The sequence below is a fragment of the Chiloscyllium punctatum genome, chromosome 3 (assembly GCF_047496795.1).
Source record: "Chiloscyllium punctatum isolate Juve2018m chromosome 3, sChiPun1.3, whole genome shotgun sequence".
Classification (NCBI taxonomy): Eukaryota; Metazoa; Chordata; class Chondrichthyes; order Orectolobiformes; family Hemiscylliidae; genus Chiloscyllium; species Chiloscyllium punctatum.
The window spans coordinates 21,032,959-21,058,710 of NC_092741.1; the positions used below are offsets into that span (position 1 = coordinate 21,032,959).

The 25,752-nt window shown below is 39.6% G+C and overlaps 1 protein-coding gene across 1 annotated transcript in view; it reads right to left on the reverse strand.

Moving 5' to 3' along the window:
* Positions 1-619: 619 nt before the first annotated feature.
* Positions 620-25,752, reverse strand: part of ptk7b (protein tyrosine kinase 7b) — a 164,099-nt gene continuing 138,966 nt past the window's right edge. Inside the window, exons 16-18 of the mRNA XM_072548904.1 lie at positions 20,977-21,128; positions 16,325-16,503; positions 620-1,930 (exon numbers count right to left, since the gene is read on the reverse strand). Coding sequence (XP_072405005.1) covers positions 1,770-1,930; positions 16,325-16,503; positions 20,977-21,128 — 492 coding nt within the window. The 3' untranslated portion in view covers positions 620-1,769. The remainder of the gene's footprint in view (positions 1,931-16,324; positions 16,504-20,976; positions 21,129-25,752) is intronic.

Below are 25,752 nucleotides of genomic sequence, written 5' to 3' on the forward strand. Positions count from 1 at the left end.
AATTTGGCATTTTGTTGAAGAGGAGAAGCTAGTGTTCTGGCTAATATTTATAAAATCAACACTATCAGTATAAATGTCAGGTGATTCTCATTGCTGTGTGATAGAGGAAATTGGCAGCCATGTTATTTCCAGTGACTACACTTCAAAAGTACATCTGTAAAGCACTTCGTGACAATCTGTTGTTGGTAAAGACACAATGCTTTCCCCCTTATTTCTTCCTTTTGGACAGGACCATCTTCTCTGTGACATATAGATATGCCTAGTGACTGATCTCACTAGGCTATATTCAGCCTCTCTCCCGTGATGTAATTGATTAACATCTCTATATCAGATTATCACATTGCAGCTTGTGAAAGCTTGCTGTGCTCAAATTGGCTGCTCACATTTTATTACAATAATGACACTTCATGTACTGCCAGGTACTTTGGGATATACTGTAATCATGAAAGATATTATGTAAATAAAAGCTTTTTTTGTTACAAATATCACAATATGGTGTCTGCACGTAGCCATGACAAGCACTTATCCAGAGGCATACTGATATCACGCAGGGTTATACCTAGTCTCACCTTATTGTGACTTAAGCAAGAATTAAACGATAGACAACTATTGATACAGATTAAAATTAAATACCTAAAAAAGTGAGAATTTTATTGACAGCAGCATGTAAAAATTACTGATATAAAACCAACCATACAAGTCAAATATGAACTAAATGTCTAACTTTTACGCAAATTTTAAAAACTAACATATCAGCCAAGGTTTTTTTTCCCACACTTAAAAAATTGAAAAGCTTGATATAAAAAAAGTTTCTTAAAAGAATTATAAAAACAGAATTTTGCATTTCATTACAATATTGAAAACTGATAACAATTCCTTCATACACCAGGCACTTGGTTCAATACAGACTTGCCTATATGCAACACAAGTTTAACCAATGGCTTTAGATATAGAGTTTTTGCTTGTAAAGATATGTTTAAAGGTTAACATACATAACATAAACATTTCTTTTAAGGAGGCAAATAAACAGTACCATTTGGAAAGACAAGTAATTGAGAAACTCTTGAATAAATAGACAAGTTTCTTCAGCTTCTTCTATATTAAGTATTGTTGTTAATGTTAAAGTTGTGATTTTCTACAGTATGTACAAGCTCCAGGCATGGAGACATCCTGAGATCATGTACCATCCAGCAACAGGCTCTGGTCCTTTCAAAAAGCCTGCAGCTTCTCTGTACATATTATTCTCTTTGAACATTATTATATTGCAAAGATCTATTGTGCTTGATCTTTTACATTTTGAAATGAATAGTTCGATGAAGCAAATTCCTTCTGTGCGGCAATGTGCTTCACAGTGGTGCACGAGATGAGCAGCTGGGGGTTGAGAAGGGTGGGACGGTGAAGTGATCATCATTTATTGCTCTTCGTTAACATACTCATCAATCTGTACTGTCACTAGCCACCTAACAAAGCCTTTCTGGTTGGTTGAAGGCAAGCATCTCAACTCCTGCACTTGAGAGAAAAAACTTCCAGGGCATTAAAAACGTGCATGATAACAGTAAAATGGATGAAAGGCCTTGAGAACTGCACTCTGTAGAAATTAATCAAAAGATCACTAGAATTGGAAATGCTTGATTTCTTGGATGAAATAATAAAAACAAACAAAAACAACAAAAATTAGGAGACATAGCCAGCAGACAAGCCCCTGACGTGATATTGATATCTTCTTGTTGAACACAGTGCATGATTTTGGTAACAGTCATTAATCTCCATCAGACTTTGCTGTCAGCTGGAATTTCACCCAATGTGTTAGCAATCTCACTGAACGATGGGCGGTCCTTGGGGCTTGCTGCCCAGCAATGCTGCATCAGTTTGTAGAGTTTAGATGGACAGGCCTCAGGTGCAGAAAGTTTGATTTGATTGTTTTGTATGCCTGCAAAATAAAAACTGGTTAATCTTTAAGTTTATCCTCATTTCTTCCCCTACCTTACCACATATTGAAGATGTGAGAGGTAGAACAAACTTGCATCAATCGGAGATGTCATCTGCAGCTTAGAGGAAGGGAATATATCTTGAAAATTTGTGCCTTTAACAAATTAGTTTTTAAACTTAATTAGTTGGTGAGGTGTGAAGAGAAAGGCCTTCTGGCTACTCAGAAGGGTACCAATCCTTCCCTTATTTATCTGTGTACACATTCACATCACTGGACAGTGATACGGAGTGGCAACTATTGGAAAATCTTTGCACTCCACATTAGTTTGGTTTATTAGTATGGTTCAGTATCAACTCCAGACAGGAGCAGAATTAGGCCATTTGGCACATTGAGCCTTCTCACCATTCGATCAGGTTACTCTACCCCATTCTTCTGTCTTTTCAGTGTAAATTAGATCCCCTTACTAATCAAAGAACATAATTATCTCAGTCTTAAATACATTTAGTACCTTGGCTTCCATAGCTTTTTGCAGCAATGAGTTCCACAGATTCAAATCCTTTGGCTGAAGAAATTCCATCTCATCTCAATTCTAAAGGGTCATGCCTTCATTCTAATGCTGTGCCCATAGGTGACAGTCTCTCCTAATAGTGGAAACATCTTCTTCGTGTCCATTCAATCCAGGCTTTGAGTCCAGACCCAGATTCAACTGCTTGTGTGGCAAACCCCACATCCGTGGGATCTTCTTGTAAACCCCCTTTTGATGCTCTCCAAGGCTAGCATATCCTTATCGGGCTCAAAATTGCTTAATATTCCAAATGCGGTCTGACTATAGCTTTGTCGAGCCTTATATCTCTGCTCTTATTTTCTAGCCCTCTTGAAATGAATGCTAACATTACAATTGCCTTCCTAACTGCCAACTGAACCTGCATGTTAACCTTTAGAGAATCCTGGACTAGAACTCCCAAGTCCTTTAATACTTCAAACTTCCAAAGCCTTTCCCAATTTAGAAAATGGTCTATGCCTCTATTCTTCTTAGCACAGTGCAGAACCTCACACTTTTCCAATGTATTCCATCTGCCATTTCTTTGACCACAGTAATTTTATTGCAGCCACCCTACCTCGGCATTACCTTTCCTCTACCTTTGTGTTATGTACAATTGTATTGATGATACATTTGTCCTGAGCCAAAGGGAATCTCAATGCTAGTATATTGTTGCTCTTTCCAGTACGTGTTTTACATCAGCAACTGTGCTTCAAATATACTCTTCAATATAGTTTATTATGCAATATTTTCAATGCACAAATATAGGGGAAAATATTGAAAAGACCACTTTTTCAGTTTTCTGTTTTCTTTGATTGTGGAAAGAAGGGAAAAGAATTGTAAAAAGACTGCTGAAGGCTTGCTGCACTTTTAAAAGCAAGTAACCTGACCTTCACTGTAAGTAATGCCTACACTGCTGCTGTTTTAAGCAGTAGGTTTGCAGACTGAAACCAAAAGTGATGTACAAATGGAGTCTCAGCTGGCAGCAAGTGGTTAAAGTGGACTAGCAACTAGTTATCAGGTCTTCTGCCTGTCAACAACTGTGATTGGTTCTCAGCTGAACATCTTTAGCATATAAAAAAGATAGCGAGAAGCCATCAGATCCCCTCAGGGTCAGAAGGTCTGTTCTTGGCAGTTTAAAAAAACACTGAGCCTGAACAAATCCAATTTAATTTTCCTTCAGTAGTTGTTGTAAGCTGTAACTTTTGATTAATAGTTCAGAGACCTTTTACAATGTGAACCAGCCAATGCCTCCTGCAAATAAGTGAAAGCATCCAGAAACAATGATCAGGAAGCAGTGTTCTTCTCAGTGCAAGGATCATCTCAGCAATTCTATGAACAAGGATCATAGAATTACTTTTCTAGTATTTCCCCCATCACCCACAACACCCATTTTTTTCTGTATACGCGTGCATGGTGGGGGGGGGGCGGGCGGGCATTTATAAGAGGGTTTGAGTTTTAATTAGTTATGTGTCAACGGTTCACAATTGTTTACCTGTAACTAGAGTCTATCTGTCTGTTATAAATAGTAATTATTATTAAATACAGGTTGTTCTGCTATAACGCGACACTTGTGTTCCTCCGCAACCTTGCGCTATAGAAAATCATGTTATGGAAAACTGCTTTAGAAAATTGCACTGTAGAAGATTGCTAACAGAAAATTGGTATACCCATTTAGTAGAAAGCTTGTATTATCCACACAACGTCCACAATTCATCAATCGTGTTATAGCCAATTCGCATTATAGCAGAACAACCTGTACAGAAATCTTGTCTGTGCTTTCCATCAACCTGGATCTGAAAGTCAGGTAAATTGGAGAACTCTGCATACTTTTTAAAATATTCAAAGTTTTGCAATGACTTTAGGAACAGGGCATGGTTTCCTACACACTACCTCAGTGATGGGTGACAAGATCCGAGGCAAATAAAGCAAGCTCTCACGAGCATCAACAATATCACCTACACTAGATGGAAAATTACAAGGATAAGTGGGATCACAGGTTTGTTATGATGCAGAAGACGGCCATTCAGCCCCATTGTGTCCATAATGGCTACTCAAATGATCATCCTTACCTAGTAAGAATCTCCTGCTTTCTCCCCCTCTTACTCTTACACATTTCTATCCAAATAATCATTGTATGCCCTTTTGAATGTCTCAATTGAACCTGCCTCCATCACATTTCCAGGCATTACATTCCATGCCAAACCACTTGCTGAGCAAAGAAATTTATTTGTCACATCACCCTTGCTTCTTTTAAGGATCTGAAACCTGAATACAGGCTGAGGAAACTATATGTTGTCAGGAAAAACCACTTAATACATGCTCTTATTAACATAGGGTGCAATAAAATAGCTTCTTAATGCAAATAAGATGACAAAATGGCTTCGAGACTGCAAATTGACAATTCTGCTTAAAGCTGCATAAACTGACTTTTAACCCTGCTAAAGCTGTATTATTGACTTGACCACAGTCTGTCTCAACAAAGATTAGTAGACAATGCTTCCTTTACAGGATAGAAATAACTGGACTAGATAAGACACTACTGGCAATCCTAACTGACTTTCAAGTGCAGGTGCAAAAACTCGGTTCATGAGATAGGAATGGCTTAAGTTTTCGAAAACAAGGTTGGTTCCCAGGAAATATCATTGGGTTAAGTTGCTGTCAATAAAACCATTTTGTTAAATTGATTGGTAATTGTTTGAATGAACTGTACAATTGCGGCCTGTACCTCTCTTTAGAAAAGAATAAAAATGTCTTTGTTTTAAGCCATGTGCACAGTTTCTCTCTGAGGAACACAGAAGTGTTTAACCTCTGTGCTTCTGGACGATCTGGGCCCGTCCGTGAGTAATAAAGTGTGAAGTCGTAAAGAAACAGATCGATTGCTAGTGTTTATTGACCAATAACAGAACAGGGACACCCCCCACCTCGGGTCCAGATCTTCACTTTTACCCAACACTTTAAATCTATGCCTTCTGGTTCTTGTTACTTTAATGAGTGACAGCTTCTCCCAACCTACTCTATCCAGCCTGCGCAAGTACTGAAGAGAAATACAGCAACAGTACCATCCAATGGTTCATAATTCACTACATTTTCAGATGTATTTTATTCAAAGAAAAGTGCTGATTTGAAATTTCCCACAGCCTGTCAAAGCAGTTTCAGATATTTCAAATGGTTCAGATGTGCAGCATCCAGTTGGTTAATTTAATTCTCCACCTCGTTCCCTTGCTGACCTGTCTATAGCCTGATAGCATCTTCCAGTGAAACTCAAAGCAAGCTCAAGAAATAATGCCCTACCTTTATTGATTCAGTACTCTCCAGCCTTCCAGACTCCACGTGTTTTTCTCTTCTTCTGTTCTTACTTTTTCTGGGTTGGCCGTGTTATGTTTCTTTATAGAGTCATAAAGATGTACAGCATGGAAACAAACCCTTCCGTCCAACCTGTCCATGCCGACCAGATATCCCAACCCAATCTAGTCCCACCTGCCAGCACCAGGCCCATATCCCTCCAAACCCTTCCTATTCAGATAGCCATCCAAATGCCTCTTAAATGTTGCAATTGTACCAGCCCCCACCTCATCCTCTGGCAGCTCATTCCATACACGTACCACTCTCTGTGTGAAAACGTTGTCCCTTAGGTCTCGCTTATATTTTTCCCCTCTCACCCTAAACCTATGCCCTCTAGTTCTGGACTCCCCGATCCCAGGGGAATCTATTTATCCGACCATGCCCCTCATAATTTTGTAAACCGTTATAAGGTCACCCCTCAGCCTCCGACATTCCAGGGAAACCAGCCCTAGCCTGTTCAGCCTCTACATATAGCTCAAATCCTCCAACCCTGGCAACATCCTTGTAAATATTTTCTGAACCCTCTCACGTTTCACAACATCTTTCCAATAGGAAGGAGACCAGAATTGCATGCAATATTCCAACAGCGGCCTAACCAATTTCGTGTACGGCCGCAACATGACCTCCCAACTCCTGTACTCAATACTCTGACCAATAAAGGAAAGCATACCAAACGCAGCCTTCACTATCTTATCTACCTGCGACTCCACTTTCAAGGAGCTATGAACCTGCACTCAAGGTCTCTTTGTTCAGCAACACTCCCTAGGACCTTACCATTAAGTGTATAAGTCCTGCTAAGATTTGCTTTCCCAAAATGCAGCACCTCACATTTATCTGAATTAAACTCCATCTGCCACTTCTCAGTCCATTGGCCCATCTGGTCAAGATCCTGTTGTAATCTGAGGTAACCATCTTCGCTGTCCATTACACCTCCAATTTTGGTGTCATCTGCAAACTTACCTCCTATGCTCACATCCAAATCATTTATGTGAACGACAACAAGTAGAGGACCCAGCACCGATCCTTGTGGCACTCCACTGGTCACGGGCCTCCAGTATGAAAAACAACCCTCCATCACCACCCTCTGTCTTCTACCTTTGAGCCAGTTCTGTATCCAAATGGCTAGTTCTCCCTTTATTCCATAAGATCTAACCTTGCTAATCGGTCTCCCATGGGGAACCTTGTCGAACACCTTACTGAAGTTCATAGAGATCACATCTACTGCTCTGCCCTCATCAACCCTCTTTGTTACTTCATCAAAAAACTCAATCAAGTTTGTGAGACATGATTTCCCACACACAAAGCCATGTTGACTATCCCTAATCAGTCCTTGCCTTTCCAAATACATGTACATCCTGTCCCTCAGGATTCCCTCCAACAACTTGCCCACTACTGAAGTCAGGCTCATCGGTCTATAGTTCCCTGGGTTGTCTTTACTGCCCTTATTAAACAGTGGCACCGCGTTTGCCAACCTCCAGTCTTCCGGCACCTCAGCTGTGACTATCAATGATACAAATATCTCAGCAAGAGGCCCAGCAATCACTTCTCTAGCTTCCCACAGAGTTCTCGGGTACACCTGATCAGGTCTTGGGGATTTATTCACCTTTAACCGTTTCAAGACATCCAGCACTTCCTCCTCTGTAATCTGGACATTTTGCAAGATGTCACCATCTATTTCCCTACAGTCTATATCTTCCATATCCTTTTCCACAGTAAATACTGATGCAAAATACTCATTTAGTATCTCCCCTATTTTCTGTGGCTCCACACAAAGGCCGCCTAGCTGATCTTTGAGGGGCCCTATTCTCTCCCTAGGTACCCTTTTGTCCTTAATATATTTGTAAAAACCCTTTGGATTCTCCTTAATTCTATTTGCCAAAGTTATCTCATGTCCCTTTTTGGCCCTCCTGATTTCCCTCTTAAGTATACTCCTACTTTCTTTATACTCTTCTAAGTATTCATTCGATCTATCCTGTTTATACCTTACATATGCTTCCTTCTTTTTCTGAACCAAACCCTCAATTTCTTTAGTCATCCAGCATTCCCTATACCTACCAGCCTTCCCTTTTGCCTTGACAGGAATATACTTTCTCTGGATTCTTGTTATCTTATTTCTGAAGGCTTCCCATTTTCCAGCCATCCCCATTGCCTGCGAACATCTGTCTCCAATCAGCTTTCGAAAGTTCTTGCCTAATACCGTCAAAATTGGCCTTTCTCCAATTTAGAACTTCAACTTTTAGATCTCATCTATCCTTTTCATCACGATTTTAAAACAAATAGAATTATGGTCGCTGACCCCAAAGTGCTCCCCCACTGACACCTCAGTCACTTGCCCTGCATTATTGCCCAAGAGTCGGTCAAGTTTTGCACCTTCTCTAGTAAGTCCATCCACATACTGAACCAGAAAATTGTCTTGTACGCACTTAAGAAATTCCTCTCCATCTATGGCACTATGGCAGTCCCAGTCAATGTTTGGAAAGCTAAAATCTCCAACCATAACTACACTATTATTCTTACAGACAACTGAGTTCTCCTTACAAGTTTGTTTCTCAATTTCCCTCTGACTATTCGGAGGTCTATAATACAATCCCAATAAGGTGATCATCCCTTTCTTACTTTTCAATTCCACCCAAATAACTTCCCTGGATGTATTTCCGGGAATATCCTCCCTCAGCACAGCAGTAACATTATCCCTTATCAAAAATGCCACTCCCCCTTCTCTTTTGCCTCCCTTTCTATCCTTCCTGTAGCATTTGTATCCTGGAACATTAAGCTGCCAGTCCTGCCAATCCCTGAGCCATTTTTCTGTAATTGCTATGATATCCCAGTCCCATGTTCCTAACCATGCCCTGGATTCATCTGCCTTCCCTGTTAGGCCACTTGCATTAAAATAAATGCAGTTTAATTTATTAGTCCTACCTTGTCCCTGCCTGCCCTGACTTTTGTTCTCAACTGTACCAGTCTCAGATTGATCTCTTTGCTCACTATCTCCCTGGGTCACACCTCTCCACCTTAGTAGTTTAAATCCTCCCAAGTAGTTCTAGGAAATTTCCCTGCCAGTATATTAGTCCCATTTCAACTTAGGTGCAATCCGTCCTTCTTGTACAGGTCACTTCTACCCCAAAAGAGATTCCAATGATCCAAAAATGTGAATCCTTCTCCCATACACCAGCACCTCAGCTATGCATTCATCTGCTCTATCCTCCTATTCCTGCTCTCACTAGCTCGTAGCACTGGGAGTAATCCAGATATTACTACCCTTGAGGACTTCCTTTTTAAATTTCTGCCTAACTCTCTGTAACCTCCCTTCAGAATCTCAACATTTTCCCTTTCTATATCATTGGTTCCAATGTGGACAATGACCTCTTGCTGGCCCCTCTCTCCTGTGAGGACATTCTGCACCCTCTCTGAGGCATCCTTGATCCTGGCACCAGGGAAGTAACAAACCATTCTGCTTTCTCGCTGCTGGCCACAGAAATGTCTGTCTGTACCTCGGACTACAGAATCCCCTGACACAATTGATCTCTTGGAACCCGACGTACCCCTCGTTGCATTAGAGCCAGTCTCAATACCAGAAACTTGGCTGTTCGTGTTACGTTCCCCAGAGAATCCTTCACCCCCTACATTTTCCAAAACAGCATACTTGTTTGAAATGGGTATATCCACAAAAGACTCCTGCCCTAGGTGCTGACCTCTCTTACCTTTCCTGGAGTTACCCCATCTATGTGACTGTATCGGAGACTTTCTCCTCTTCCTATAACTGCCATCTATCACATACTGTTGCTGTTGCAAATTCCTCATTGCTTCTATCTGTCTCTCCAACCGATCCACTCGAACTGATAAGATTCGTATCCAACAGCATTTATGGAAGATATAATCCGCAGTAACCCTTAAACTCTCTTTAAACTGCCACATCTGACAAGAAGTATACATCACTGCATTTTTGCTCCTTCACAATCTACAGACCCTTCTTTGTCCCTCGTGGAACTCTTTTTTTGTGTAGCAAGTCATGCCTTATTTGTACAGAACCTTTGTTTCTTTATGATATCTATTACCATTCTCTTTGTTGCATAATCAAATATTTTGATTTTTAATCTCCCCTGGCCTCCTACCTATTGTGGCCCCTTCTTTCTTCTTCTTGCCCACTGCCCATTTCTGCTGGTTTAAACTCTGTGTGCCCCCAACAGTGGATAGGTTGGCAGTATTCAAAAATGCCTGCTTTGACCATCTGCACAGTTGCACACAGCATTTTTAATACTTAGTGGAAGCCCATTAATTAGAAGGCATTTTAACACACACATTTTCTACATTGAGAGAAGTAGTTGAGAAAAAAATCTGATAGGAATTTTCAAAATCACAATGAGCTGGATAGAGTACAGAAGAAGAAACTGTTTCTGCTCATAAAAAGATTAAAAACAGAAATGGCACAAATTTGAAGAAGTAAACATGATGCAAGATGGTAGATGAGTTGTTTGGGTCTCGAATGCATTGCTTCGAAGTGTGGTGGAGGCAGGTTCAATTGAGATCTTCAAAGTAATTCTCCAATTAAATTAAGAGATTAAATTCCCCAAGTTCACACCGCCTTTCCCCGAAGAGTAATCCACCCAGTCCCATTCCACTACATTTACCCCTGACTAATGTACCTAACACTATGGGCAATTTAGCATGGCCAATTCCCCTGACATGCACATCTTTGGATTGCGGGAGGAAACCGGACCATCTAGAGGAAACCCATGCAGACACGGGAAGAATATGCAAACTCCACATAAACAGTCACCAGAGGATAGAATTAAATGTAGGTCCCTAGCACTATGAGGCAGCAGTGCTATCTACTGAGCCACCATGTGACTATTTACACAGAAACCATGCGTAAGGTTATGGCAAAAAGGCAAAGAATGGCATGATGTTCAAAGTGTTTTTAGTTTGTGGAACTCTTTTATGTTGTCAGAAGTGAAAAAGTTTAGGCCAACAGAATTGTTGGAGGTTCATGCCTGTAGGCCAGAAAGGAATTATAAAACTGTCTCAACAGTCCAAGGAAAAGAAACAGGGAAGAATAAATTCTGTGAGAAATTAAGGAGTTGAGATAGGAGTAATATTTCTCTGGAGTTGAGTAGTTGTAAAATGATAGTTTTGGGAAATCAATTGGAACTTTGTTTTGCTGCTTCTATTGAGATGTTTCCAATTGTTCTACATATAGCTTCATTTTCTTTTGCTTTTGTGTACTTCACTTATGGTGTTAACGAACATTAGCAGCCTCGTGTGAATATGTTTCACGAACAAGCCACCCTGGTAACCAACTGAAAAATTAAAGACGTGAGGTAGGTTTCATTTGGATCGGACTTATCTAGCATTCGCAACAGCTGACCATAACTGTAGCCATGGTGACTGATAAAGAATAGAAAGCCAAAGCACAGTAAGGGATGCATTAGTATTTGGATTTGCAAATATTAAGATTATTCATTTCAGGTTATAGCATTGTTTGATGTTTCACAGCACTGTTATTTCATCTGTCAGCCAGTAAGATGCTGATTTGTTTGTTTGCAGATCTTACAAGGAATTATTCATGTTGACTGGATTCCCTTATTGAAGTTATATGTGCATCATACTTGGTAACAGGTGATTTGTTTGATAAATGGCACTTTTCCCTGAATGCATGTTAAAAGCACATTCCAAATTTATGCATGTGTGCAGTGAGCCATCTAGTGGTTGCATTAGTCACAAATGCAACTGACCTAATAACTCCTACATATCTGTTTACCTTCATTTCTGAAAGAGGTTATCAACCGAAAAAGTTAACTGTTCCCTCCAGAGATGCTACCTGACCTGATGAGTATTTCATGCTTTTTTTTGTTTTAATTTCAGGAATGGGTTGACTCCTAAAAGTTGACACTAAACATGTTCAACTAGTACAGATGAATAAATGTAATGAGGTACTTAATAACAGTGACTACAGGTTGGGGAGGGAATAATTAAACAGCATGCTGTTCCAGTCAGACTGTATGTTGAATACTGTGTCCAGTACTAGTCACCAAGAAATAACAGATATGAAACAGAAGTGTAGAAAATTCTCAATCAAAACTTTACAGCACAAGAGGTCCATGCAACACCACTGGGGAGAGGGTCTCAAATTCCACTGACTATTGGTGAAATTTAAACTCAATTTAAAAATTTGGATCAAAACAAAAAGTTGCTTGTTATAAAAAGATGTAATACAAACATCTGATTTACTTGTGGATTTTCAGGAAGCAAATTTGTCACCACTCTCGTCACTATCACAACAGTGATAGGGCCCCCCCTCATCCTCACCTACCATCCACAGAAATAGCTGCCATTCTGTGGCAGACACTACTTCCCTCCTCTCCTTTGTCAGTCTTCCGGAAGGAGCTTTCCCTCTGAGACCCCCCCCACCCCCCTGTCCACCCCTCCACTTCCAATACACCTTCCCTTTCAATCACAGAAGTTTTAACACCTGCCTATTTGCTACCTCGCTCCTCACTATCCAAGGTCACAGATACATCTTTCAGATGAAGCAATGTTTTATCTGCACTTCACTTAATCTACTCTGCGGTATTCACTATTCACAATATGGCGTACTAAGAACAGACTGAGCAACGATTTTGCAGAACACCTGCATTCTGCCCACAAAAATGACCCTGCGTTTCCAGTCACCTACCACTTCAACACACCACCATATTCCCTGGCCAATATCTTTGTCCCAGATTTGCTACAGTGCTCCAGAAAAGCTCAACACAAGCTGGAAGAACAGCAGCCCATTTTCTGCTTGGGAATCCTGCAGTCTTCTGGACTCAGAAGTGTGTAGGGGACACAATGGTTTTGTAGTATTATTGCTGGAATGATAATCTAGCGATCCAAGTTCTGGGGACATAGGTCTAAATCCCGCCATGGCAGATGGGGAATTTGAATTCAATATAGGATCTGGAATTAAATGTCTAATGATAGCTACTAATCTATTACTGATTGTAGTAAAAACCCATCTGGTTCACTAATGTCCTTTAAGGAAAGAAACTGCTGACCTTACCCAGTCTGGCCTACTTGTGACTCCAAACCCATAGTAATGTGGTTGACTCTTAAAACTCTTAACTTGCCCTCTGGGAAATTATGATGAGGAAGTGCCACTGCTGGACTGAAGTGGACTAAGTCAGAAGTCACAACACACCAGGTTATAGTCCAACAGGTTTATTTGGTGGAGATAATGAAGAATCAGCACCCTAAAACCTTGTGATTTCAAATAAACCTGGTGTCGTGTGACTTTGACTCTGGGCAATTAGGAATAGGCAATAGGCTGCCCGACCTGTGATGCCCTCAACCCATGAATGAATTTTTAAAAACTTGGCTTGAGTACCTTTTTCTATTTCCTTACCCCAAAGCTACTCAGCAGGTCCTGCCATCACAAACTACCACAAACAACCCATTATCAGCCACTAATGGTCCCAATTAGCAGCTATTTGTTCTCCTGGGCTGACCGTTACTTTGTCTGCCCAACTGTTGTTCTGTCTCTCTGGGTTCCATTTCCACCTATCATTTATTCCTACCCTCTCCCCTGACCCAATATTCAACATATATACCAATCTTTCCGAACTACGATCAGTTTTGAAGAAGAGTCACTGGATCAAAAACATTAACTCTGCTTTCTATCTATAGATGCTGCTAGACCTGCTGAGTTTCTGTTTTAATTTCTGTCATCCTTATCTGGTATGGCCTAAAGTCATTCAAACGTGGTTGACCTTAAATAACCCCTGAAATAATCCAGCAAGCCATTCAGTTCAAAAACAATTACAGAAGTCTACATCCCAAGAAAAAATAAAAATGCTATTTACACAGTCATTGACCTGAAATATCAACTCTGCATCTCTTCCACATATGTTGCTGGACATGTTAAATATTTCATTATTATGTTTTATTGTATCCATCTTTTAGTAGTCTTTCAGGGATGTGGGTATTACTGGCTGGGCCAGCATTCAATGCTCAACCCTAACTGGCCTTGAGAAAGTGGTGATGAGCTGCCTTCTTGAACTGCTACAGTTCCCATGGTATAAGTACACTTTCAGTGTTGTTAGGAAGAGAGATCCAGAATTTTGACCCAGTGACAGTGAAGGAGCAATGATATACTTCCAAGTCAGGATGGTATGTGCTTTGGAGGGAATTTGCAGGTGGTCATGTTCTGCTTTTGTCTTCTAGGTGGTAGATGCTGTCAAAAGAACCTAAGTGAGTTGGTGCAATGTGCATTGTAGATTACAAACACTGCTCCCACAGTATTAGTGGTGGTGGGAGTCAGTGCTTAAGATGGTGGATTAGATGCCAATCAAGTTAGTTGCTTTGCCCTGGATGGTGTCAAGCTTCTTCAGTGACTTTTGTGACTACAGTATTTATGTGGTGGTCCAGTTAAGTTCCGGGTAATGGCATCTCTAGTATACTGATTTATTGGTGTAATTTCAAGGTCTATAGTTAGATTCTCTAATTTTGGACAGTCTTTACCTATCACTTGTAGCGTGTGACTATTTTTTGTCACTTAATTAGACAAGACCTGATTGTTGTCCAAGTCCTGCAGCATGTGGGCACAGATTGTTTCAATATCTGAGAAGTTGTTAGTGGAACATTGTTGACTGATGATTGCACATTCCCATTTCTGACCTCATGATGGAGGGAAGATGATTGATGAAGCAGCTGAAGATTTCTGGGCCTAGGTCACTACCCTGAGGTTCTCCAGCAGAAAAGTCCTGACAATAAATTAAATGAATGAGCTCCTATAACCAAATCATCTTAATTTGTGGTAGGCATGACTCCAACCTGTGTAGAGCTTCCCCTTGAATTACCTTGAACTTTACCATGTCTCTGTTTTGCCATAATCAGTTAAATTCCATCTCAATATAAAACATGAGCTTTCCTTTTTGCCTAACCTGCTCCATATGGTCCTTTCAATGGACTCCAGATTTTCATCCTGATTCCTTGAGGTAGCACATTTGTTCTGAATCTTCATTTTTTTCTTCATTGTTCTGACTGATCTATTGTCAAATGGTTATTTCCAGTCCACTTTTGCCAAATCACAATCTGGCTTAATAAAGTTGTCATTAATCCAATTGAATATGTTATCTCTTGGTCCATCTTTGTCCTTTTCATTAATAGTTCCACCAAAATATAGGGGTTAGGCAAAGTAGGCTTAAGGCCAATCAGAACCACCATTGTATCTTGTCACATGGGGATATACTAAGGGGCTAGAAGTTAGAAAAACACCAGAGATGATGATTATAACTAATGTCCCCAGGCTGAAACTGGCAAAGTTTTAAGACCGATATCAGGCGATTCTATAACATGCAAAAAGAATGAGATCAACATGTAGAATAAACGTCTGTATAGTAAATGGGCACGAAAACTGCAATGGTTTAAAATAACAAATCAGATGTTAAAACAGTGTTGATATTCTTACATGAATACTCATGAAACTGAAAGGTTAGATTTTCTCAGATTTTATTAATCCACAGATTTCTAACCAAACACTCCTGGTCTGAAAGCAATTATATTTTCCTTCTGACCCCAGTTGGTTCTCCTCCAAAACTGCCCTAGAAATCTTCAAATCTTCCAGTTTTCCCAAGTTAAAAATCAATCCTTCATTATTGCAAACCAAAAGCAAACTAATGTCTTCTGTCAGAAACTTCACAGCATAAACCATCACCCATTGACACTCCAAGAGTTTGCAATCACCTCCCATGCAAAGCATATTAAATTTAATCATGGTTCCATAAGGACTCGCCGACCTTGTTTCTTTCCTTCCAATCCTTCACAGAAATAACCAACATCTACATGCCACTAGTTTGAAATCCAAACTCTGAAACTGATATACAAGATCACATTTCATCACAATAGATAGAAATCAGATTATAGGATGGTGATGGCCAAGTGGTATTATCACTTTATTATTAATCCAGAAACTGCAGGTAATGGTCTGGGGACCTGGGTTTGAATCCCACCATGGTACGTGGTAGAATTTGAACTAAATTTAAAAATTCTCGAGTTAAAGAATCTAATGATCAACATGAATCCAATGTTGATTGTTGGAAAAACCCATCTGGTTCACTAATTTCCTGAAAGGAAGGAAACTAGCACCCCTAACTGGTCTGGCCTACAATATGACTCCAGACCCAGAACAATGTGGTTGACTCTTAACTGCACTCTGGGCAATTAGGGATGGGCAATAAATGCTGACCTAGCTACTGACGCCCTCATCCCATGCATGAATTATAAAAAAGAATTTTCTCTCCAAGCCATAATTGGCCTACTGATTTTCAGTTTCTTATGTTTAGTGCCAAATACAGATATTCTTAGATACATACACGTGAAGTTTAAATTCAAGTTATACTTAATTTACACATGCCTCAAGTTAAATAGTCAATATGGATTCAAAACGTTTCTGATGTTCTAATTTAGTATCAGTTGCACTCAGGTTGTACTTGACTACAAAAGTACAGGAACAATAAAACCAACTTCAATACCTGTCAAAACTTCGTCATCGCTGAGTCTGAAAAATGGCAATTCCCCTTCGGAAAATACTTCCCACATCAGAACTCCAAAGGACCAAACATCTGATTTGGTGGAGAAGTCATCTTCAAATATAGCCTCAGCAGGCATCCAACGAAGTGGAATCCATGCTTGATGGAAATGGTAATACTCACTAGTGAATAAAAAGTAGAACATTAAAGCACGTTTTTTGATTTTAAAAACTTGCTGTTAGAAAGTTCCCATCAACCTCAAAGCACTTCATTTGTTGAACTTCTTAGCATTTAGTTATGTGGACAAGTAACACAATGAATTGGGAATATTTTATGAGGGAAGAACATTATCCATGACAGCACAGCTCTCCCCTCACAGTGGCACAGGACTGTTTATATCAATTGAAGTCCATGTCCAAATGCATTAAGACTTAGACAATACCCAGTTTTGGGCTGACAAATGGCAAGTAATATTTGCACCACACAAGTGCCAGGTAACTACCACCAGAGAATCTAATCATTGTCACTTGACATTCAATGGCATTACCATCAATAAATCTCCCACTACCAACATGCTACAGGTTACCATTAACCAGAAACTAAATGAGACTGGCTATTAAATAAAGTGACTAAAACAGCAGGTCATACAATCATAAAGCATGGAAATAGACCCTTTGGTCCAACTAGTCCCCACCATGTTCCCAAACCAAACTAATCCCACTTGGCTGCATTTGGCTCATAGCCTTCCAAACATTTCTTATTCATGTAATGATCCAAATGTCTTTTAAATGTTGTAACTGTACCTGCATCCACCACTTTCTCTGCAAGTTCATTCCACACACGAACCACTCAGTGCGTAAAAAATGTTGCACCTAATGTCCTTTTTAAATCTTTCTCCCCTCACCTTAAAGATATGCCCCCTAGTTTTGAACTCCCATTCTTAGGTTAAAAAAATCTCTTGCTCCTCACCTTATCTACGCCCCTCACAATTTCATAAACTTCTAGAAGGTCACCGCTCAACCTCTTATGCTCCAGTGAAAAATGTCCCAGCCTATCTTTATAACTCAAACCTTCCAGTCCCAGCAACATCCTGGTAAATCTTTTCTGAATCCTCTCCAATTTTATAATATCTTTCCTATAGTAAGGCAACCAAAACCGTACACAGTACTCTTGAAGAAACCTCACTAAAATCCTGACTAATGTACCTCCTGATTCCCCTGTTCACCATCTACAAGGCACTAGTCAGAGTACTTCCCATTTGCGCGGATGAATGCAGCTCCAATGATACTCAAGGAGCTTGACAGCATCTGGGACAATACAGCCAGCTTACTTGGTACTAGTTCACACCTTTAACATTGATCACTAAATCGTAGTGATTATTGTATCTACCATCCATAAAATGCATCAGAATAATTAACTTATAAGCTCCTTAAATAGCATCTTTCAAATCTAAAACCTCTTCTACCTAGAAAGAGGACGTGCTCTCCCAGCCATTCACATCCTGATTTGGACATACATTGGTGTTCTTTCATGGTCGCTGGGTCAAAATCCTGGAACTCCCTTCCTAACATCATGGTAACTCTCTACCCCAGAATGCTGAAGGTGTACCTGCACCAGAAGGACACAGAGATTTAAGATGGCAGCTCATTGCTGTCTTCTCGATGGAAACCAGGAATGGGCAATACATAGAGGGCTAGCCAGCAACAAGTACATTCTGTGAATTAATGTTTAGAAATATTATATTCCAGATCCCAACCACACTCTAAATAATATGCTTTTCCTCCAGCAAAAGAAGTTCAGCAAACTGAACTGTAGTTTTGCATAAAACAAGTTACGGATTTTTAAAAGGCCTCTCAGCTCATCAATGTCAATCCCTCTTACAAAACCTTTAATCCTGGCATCCAAATGTAGCTAAATTTACAACATTCAAAATGAGCAATGCATCAAGAAAATAAACAATCAATGTTTTGAACCACAAGTCCAAGGTGTAAAACCAGTCCACCCAGATGAAGCCTAAAATGGATTGAACAATATCTATCTCAAACAGAAGTTACAATATACCTTAACTAGCACATCCTAATATGGTTGGAATGCGAGTTACATAGAATATAGCTGCTCTATTTACTGCTGCTTGGAAAGAAAGTATCAGTAATTGTAATAAATAGTTACATTTGAAAATGTAATTTTCAGAAGTTGAGAACTGTTTCAAAGTAGTATGAAATATGCGCATTGCCAAAGAATTAGTAGATGGAATTGCAAACCTGCTGCAGGAAACATATTCACAGCTTCTAGCATCATATTTTCTATCAGAAAGGTTCCCTCAGTAAGAGCTAAGCTGTTAAATTAATCACATGGCCATCACCTAAAAGGGCTGACAGAGGGTTTCTGTGGTTTTTCCATTAGCGATGTGACATTATGATCAGTCAGCACATCAAAGTACCAGCGCAATGTATTAATATTTTGTTTAAAAACATTATAACGTAATTACAAATATAATAGACTTGTTGATTTTTCTTTCTTTACTCAACAATCAGAAAACATTGCGCCGGATCAAATCTCAGAATAATTCTTTGTTGGTACCTAGAAAAGTGTGCATTGGTTTATATCAGTTGTCGTACTCAGCTCTGAGCGTGAAGGTAGTGGGTTCAAGTCCCATTCCAGGAATTTAGCATATAATGTAGAACTGAGTTCAGTCTAGGTTATCAGAAATAGGTTTTTTCCCCAATGTTACAGCAAAAATTGACTTACTTGTCTATTTAGAGCGATGTATAAGATCCCATGGCTCTACAGAGCAGACAGCAGCATAGCAAATGTCACTTGTAACCCATAGATCCATGTTAATACACTGGGGATATGGATTTTCAATAAAATATGGAATTGAAAGCTAGATCAAGAAGCTGTCACTGCTAAAAAAAACATTTCATTCACTAATGTCCTTTAGGGAAGGTAACCTGAAATTGTTAAATGATCTGCCCTACTTGAGACTCCAGATCCAAAGCAAAGCAATGTGGTTGACTTTTTTTTGTCTTCTGGAATGGTGTAACAAGCCACTTAGTTTAACAGTAATTCAGGGTAGGCAAATGTAGGCCTCACCAGTGATGTGCACATCCCATAAAGGAATGGAAGAGGAATAGAGAGTTCTCTTTATGTGATGACCAAAATTCTTCCCCTCAACCAACATAATACAAAAATTTAATTCATTCGCTTATTCATTTCTATTGCTATGCATAAGACAATTACAAAGCCTACAAAACAGATATCAATGTTCCAAAAACACGATCTTTTAACTGCATCCTGATATGAAGCATCCTGATGAAGCTTTCTTGCTCCTAGTTGTTTTGTTCTTAGGTAGCATTGAAAGATTAGTAAAATGCGCCCATGTTAAATGGACAGAAGCTTGGAGGTGATGATATTCTCGCAAGATGACTCATGTTTAGCAGATGAAATGGCTTCCTCCACACTGCAAGAAATAGACAATTCAGCTCTGAGCCTGCTCTGCCATTTAACAGAGTCATGGCTGACCTTACATTGGCCTCAACTTCATTTTGTTGCCCTGGTCTCTAACCCTTCAATCCATTACTAATTAAAAATCTTCTTAAATTTATTCAGTGTCCCGGCAACTACCACACATTCGGATAGTGAATTGCACAGATTCACGACTTTTGAGAGGTAATTTCCTTCATCTCAGATTTAAATCTGTTAGCCCTCAATTTAAAACTGTGACCTTTCATCTAGATTACCTCACGCAAGGAAACACCCTTTCTACCTCGACTTTGTTAATTGGCTTTTTCACCTTATATACCTCAATTAAATCTCCTCTCGTCCTTCTAAACTCCAAGGAGTAAATGCCTAAATCGATTTAATCTCTCTTCATAAGACATGGCCCTGATCTCTGGATTTAATCTAGCGAATGCCTCCAATACAACAACATCAGTCCTCAAGTAAGGGAACCAAATATTTAATTCATTTTCTGGAATTTCATTGAGGGAGTACGGTCACTACCGCAGAACTGTATACATTTAAGACCACCTATTACATTCGTGAAGTAACTGGGGGCACGCCAGTCTTGTTCCAAATTTTTAAGTTTGATTTATTTCCATGGTATGGATGAGTGCCTTTTTTGGTTGCAATGAGAAACTGAAGCCATTTAATCGCGTTTAGGGATTTTAGCAACCAATTGGCTTACATCTGTGTAGCTGGACAGTCTAAATAACTCTATGATTAATTACTTAATGAAGGGAGGCGAATGGCCTAGTGGTATTAGTCCTATTATTAATCCAGAAAACCTAGTAGTGATCTGGGGACCCGGGTTTGAATCCTGTTGTGGCAAGTGATGGAATTTTGATTCAATTAAAAACCTGGAATTAACAGTCCTTCAGGAGAGAAAATTTGCCATCCTTTCCTAGTCTGGCCTACATGAGATTCCAATCCAACCGCAATGAGATTGACTCTTAACTACCCTCTAGGCAATTAGGGACAGTAATAAATGCCAGCAATGTCCATATCCTATGAATATAAGAAAAAGGTGTGATCTAGGTGAGTTATGGGAATGCTGTAATTCTTGACTTTAATACTAGTAGAAGGATATTCTCATTGAAGCTGTTGTCACAGCTATAAACAAAAGTGCCATCACTGGGACAAGCTACTTCACTTACCTGTTGTAGACATCCTTGCGCAGCCCAAGTGCTGCTACTTTCACCTGTCTTTGGGCACTGATCAGGCAGTTCCGAGCAGCCAAGTCCTTATGAACAAAGCGATGGTTTGACAGGTATTCCATTCCCAGAGCTACCTGTGTGCAAATACCCACCTAGGAAAGAAAATCATGAAATCACAAATTAGTTACGGCACAGGTCATTCAGCCAATCTTTTCCCATAATCCTGATTTTCTTTTCAGATAATAATCCAAATCTCATTTGAAAATTATGATTGAACCTGCCTCCTCTTCACTCACGGACAGTACATTCCTTATCCTAATCACTTGCTGCATAAAAAAACCTTCATATTATCATTGTTAATTTTGCCAATCACCTTATACCTATGCGCTCGTCATCTCAATCCTTCCAAGAATGGGAACAGCATCCCCCATAAATACTTAGTCCAAGCTCCTCAATTTTGAATACAACTATCAAATACTTCTGATTTTTCTTCTTCTCCAAGAACAATTCCAATTTCTCTAATCTGTGCAACTAAATTCTCTCATCCCTAAACCCTTTCTCATGATTTTCATTTTGAATTCTCCATAATGCCTTTGAATCCATCCTTAAGTGTGGTGTCCAGAATACTGGCAATACTCCAGCTGAGATCAAGCAAATAGTCTGTAAAGGGTTATCTTAATTTCCCTGTCTTTGTATGCGGTGTCCCTATTTGTAAAGCCAATCCCTTGTATTTTAAGAACTAATCTTTTGATCTGTCCTGCCACCTTCAATGATTTCAGTACATGTAGCCCTAGGTTCCTCATGTCCTTTTAGAATTGTGCCCTATATTTTATACTGCTCCTCTGCATTATTCCATAAAAATGTATCACTATACAATTATCCGCATTAAAATTTTATCTGACACTCATTAGCTCATTCTACAAACATATCCATGTCCTTTTGAAGCTTCATAAGATTCTCCATTCAGCTCGCAATATTTCCAAGGTTTGTATCATCAATGAACTTTGAAACTATGTAACTACATACAAAGTTCTAGGTCATTGATATGCAAAGGAATTGAAAAGGCCCCAACACTGACAAGTTTTCCTCCAGCCCCAAAAACATCCATTAGCCATTAATTCTTCTTCTTTACTCTTCACTATTTGCTCAGCTAATTTTGTGTGTGTCTTCCACGAGCTAAACTTCATTCATGAGTCTATTGTATAGGACTGTATCAAGTACATTTTGGAAGTCCATTTCAACATTCGCTCTATTTGTTTTGCTGCTGCATTGACGTCAGAGATCTGTACACCATAGCTTCCAGAAGCAGAAGCCATTTAAAAGTACACCAGTTGGCATGTGCAGAGCTTCCCAGAGGCTATGCAGCCTTGCAGCTTATAGAGAAAAATGTTTCATATACACTACATCAGTCTTCACCACCACCTCTTTAAAAGATCTCGAGCAAGTTGGTCAGATAGACTTATTAGAGAATCGTACAGCATGAAAACAGACCCTTCAATCCAACTGACTAGTTTCGTCCATGCTGAATAGTTTCCCGATGTAAACTAACCCCATTTGCCTGTATTTGGTCAATATATCTCTAACTCTCTTATTCATGTACTTGCCCAAATATCTTTTAAATGTTGAAATTGTACCCACCCCTACCACTTACAAAGTATTGGTGAGACTGCACCTGGAGTGTTATGCACAGTTTTGGTCTCTTTATTTGAGGAAAGATGTCGTGGCATTGGAGACAGTCCAGAGGAGGTTCACTGGATTGATCCCAAAGATTTGTCGTATGAGGAGAGATTGAACAGTTTGAGTCTATACTCTCTGGAATTTAGAAAAATGAGGGGAGATCAAATTGATGTATTCAAGATGATAAAAAGTGTGGATAAAACAGATGATGCCTCTTGAGGGGCATTCTAGGACATGAGGTCATAGTCTTTGGGTAAGGGGTAGCAAATCTAAAACAGAGTTGAGGAGAAACTACTTCTCCCAGAGAGGGTTGTGAATCTGTAGAATTCGCTACCCCAAAGTGAATAAATTTAAGGAGGAGCTTGACAGATTTTTAATTGGTATTGGGTTGAAGGGATATGGAGACAAGGCTGGAAAATGGAGGTGAGGAGTTTATCAGCCATGATCGAATGGGGGAGCAGTGTTCATGGGCTGAATGGCCTAACTGCATTCCTATGTCGTATGAACTTCCTCTGGCAGCCTGTTTCATATACACACCACCCAGTGTGTGAAAACATTGCCCTCAGGTCTCTCTTAAATCTTTTCCCCTCTCACCTTAAACCAATGCCCTCTAGTTTTAGACTCCTTGATTTTGATTAACCTGCATTTGTCCAATTAACTATTAATTTTGTCCCAAATCATCATTTTTTAAAGCTTCTCCATACTGGTTAAACTGACAATATTTTATTTGCTGGGCTTATCTTTACATCCTTATATGAGCAAGGGTGTAATTTCTGCATATCTCCACTATTCTTTCACAGCCCTTGAATCTAAGTAAGATTGAAAATGATGGTCAGTTGTTCCACCACTACGTCCCTCAGTATCCTTGGATGCAGCTCATCTGGTCCTGGTGACTTATCAACTTCAAGTACAGTAACTCCATCTAATACCACCTCCTTCTCAATTTTAAGCATAGTTTTTCAAGTGTCTTAACTAAACCCCTTTCCATGATCTGGACAGTGTTTCTTAGTGAAGACCGATTCAAAGTATTCATTTAATACTTTCAAACAAGCTCTGCCTCCATAAGTGAAATTTCCTTTTTGATCCAAAAGTGAGCCCTACAGAAAACAAACAACCATGAACTACAAGATGCATTACCTCTTAGAATGTTGATTCCCTGATAGCTTTATGGGCAAAAGGACGATGTAATACAAGAGACCATGTTATATAAAATACCACATATTTGATTTCAAGTTTTGCTGATTTAGTTATCTTAGCTGGTTTATCGGTGGAGGTTACAGTTGAGTTTCAGAATTTCTGAAGAGCTATCTGGTTATTGATGATTAAATGCAGGGAGTATTTAGATGGACATTTGCAACTACATTCAGGTCCCAAAATTAAATATCACATGTACAGGTTTATCATTAAAAAAAGGATCAATTCAAAGAAACTCCAGTAATAAGTGAATATAGACTCCAAGGAGCAGGTACTAAAATTACAATTACTAAAATCAAAAGTTTAGTCAAAGGAAATTGGAAGGAGGAGAGGGATGGAGTAGTTCAAGGCAAGAATTCGAGAACTAGAAACTAAACTAAGCAGGTACAGCTAACGCTGACAGGCAAAGGTAATGACAGAGGTAGGGTTGGAGACAGGGCTCATAAAACACTGGGTCTGAACAACAGGAAAATCAGGGAGGCAGATGGCTTAAGGAACAGTTATAGACTGAGGGAAGTGGAAAGCCATAAATGGATCGAAACATGATGGACATTTTAAGTTTGAGGCATTGGGACCCACATATGACAGCAGTGACAGGAAATAGGGAAGTGAGAATTGGTGTGGAATTAGATGCAGATGACTGAACTATAGATTATTTGAAATGTATTGATTGTAGATGCAAAGAACAGGAAAGCATTGGTAAAGTCAAACCTTGCAGTGACAAGAGTATGAATTACGTTTTCAGTAGCAAATGGACTGGGGTAGGAGTTCTAATCAGTGGGTTTCACAGAAATGCAAAGGCAGCAGATATATGAAGATAAAGCATTAATGCTTAGATTTTTCTTGAGCAATTGTGCAGGGGAAGAGAAGGAAAATCACTCCTGCACATGCTTTGCTACATTTGGAAAGGTGAAGTAGAACATGCCAGTATGTGGCACTGAACTGTAGGGATGTTGGATGGCAGTAAACCATGTCAAATACTTTACATTTCAAAGGGAATCATGAAGAGGTCAATACGTCATGGTTACTCTCGGATTATTGTTACTGATTTCAGTTAGATATTGTATATAATTTTACCGTTACTAAGATCACTTACAAAACATTTCAGCACATTTGTCTTTTCTTACCTAACTTTACAATTCCAATACATGATCTCCCCTCCAAATGCTTGAAGTTATCCAAACTTTTTTTGCCTGTGCCTTAGCTCGCAGCAAGGCTCGTTTCTGTATCATGTATTCACTCACTGGCCTAAATATTAACTGGTTAGTCAAAAAATATCCTGATTTTAAAATTTTCATTCCTAAAATCCCTCAACAGTCCTAACACGCTCTACCTCTGTGTTATGAAGGTGTAGAGAGGTACTAAGCTTTGGCAAATAGAATTAAGGAAAAATCCAAAGGGGTTTTACAAATATATTAAGGACAAAAGGGTAACTAGGGAGAAAATAGGGCCCCTCAAAGATCAGCTAGGCGGCCTTTGTGTGGAGCCACAGAAAATGGGGGAGATACTAAATGAATATTTTGCATCAGTATTTACTATGGAAAAGGATATGGAAGATATAGACTGTAGGGAAATAGATGGTGACATCTTGCAAAATGTACAGATTACAGAGGAGGAAATGCTGGATGCCTTCTAACGGTTAAAGGTGGATAAATCCCCAGGACCTGATCAGGTGTACCCGAGAACTCTGTGGGAAGCTAGAGAAGTGATTGCTGGGCCTCTTACTGAGATATTTGTATCATTGATAGTCACAGCTGAGGTGCCGGAAGACTGGAGGTTGGCAAATGTGGTGCCACTGTTTAAGAAGAGTGGTAAGGACAAACCAGGGAAATATAGACCAGTGAGCCTGACCTCGGTGGTGGGCAAGTTGTTGGAGGGACTCCTGAGGGACAGGATGTACATGTA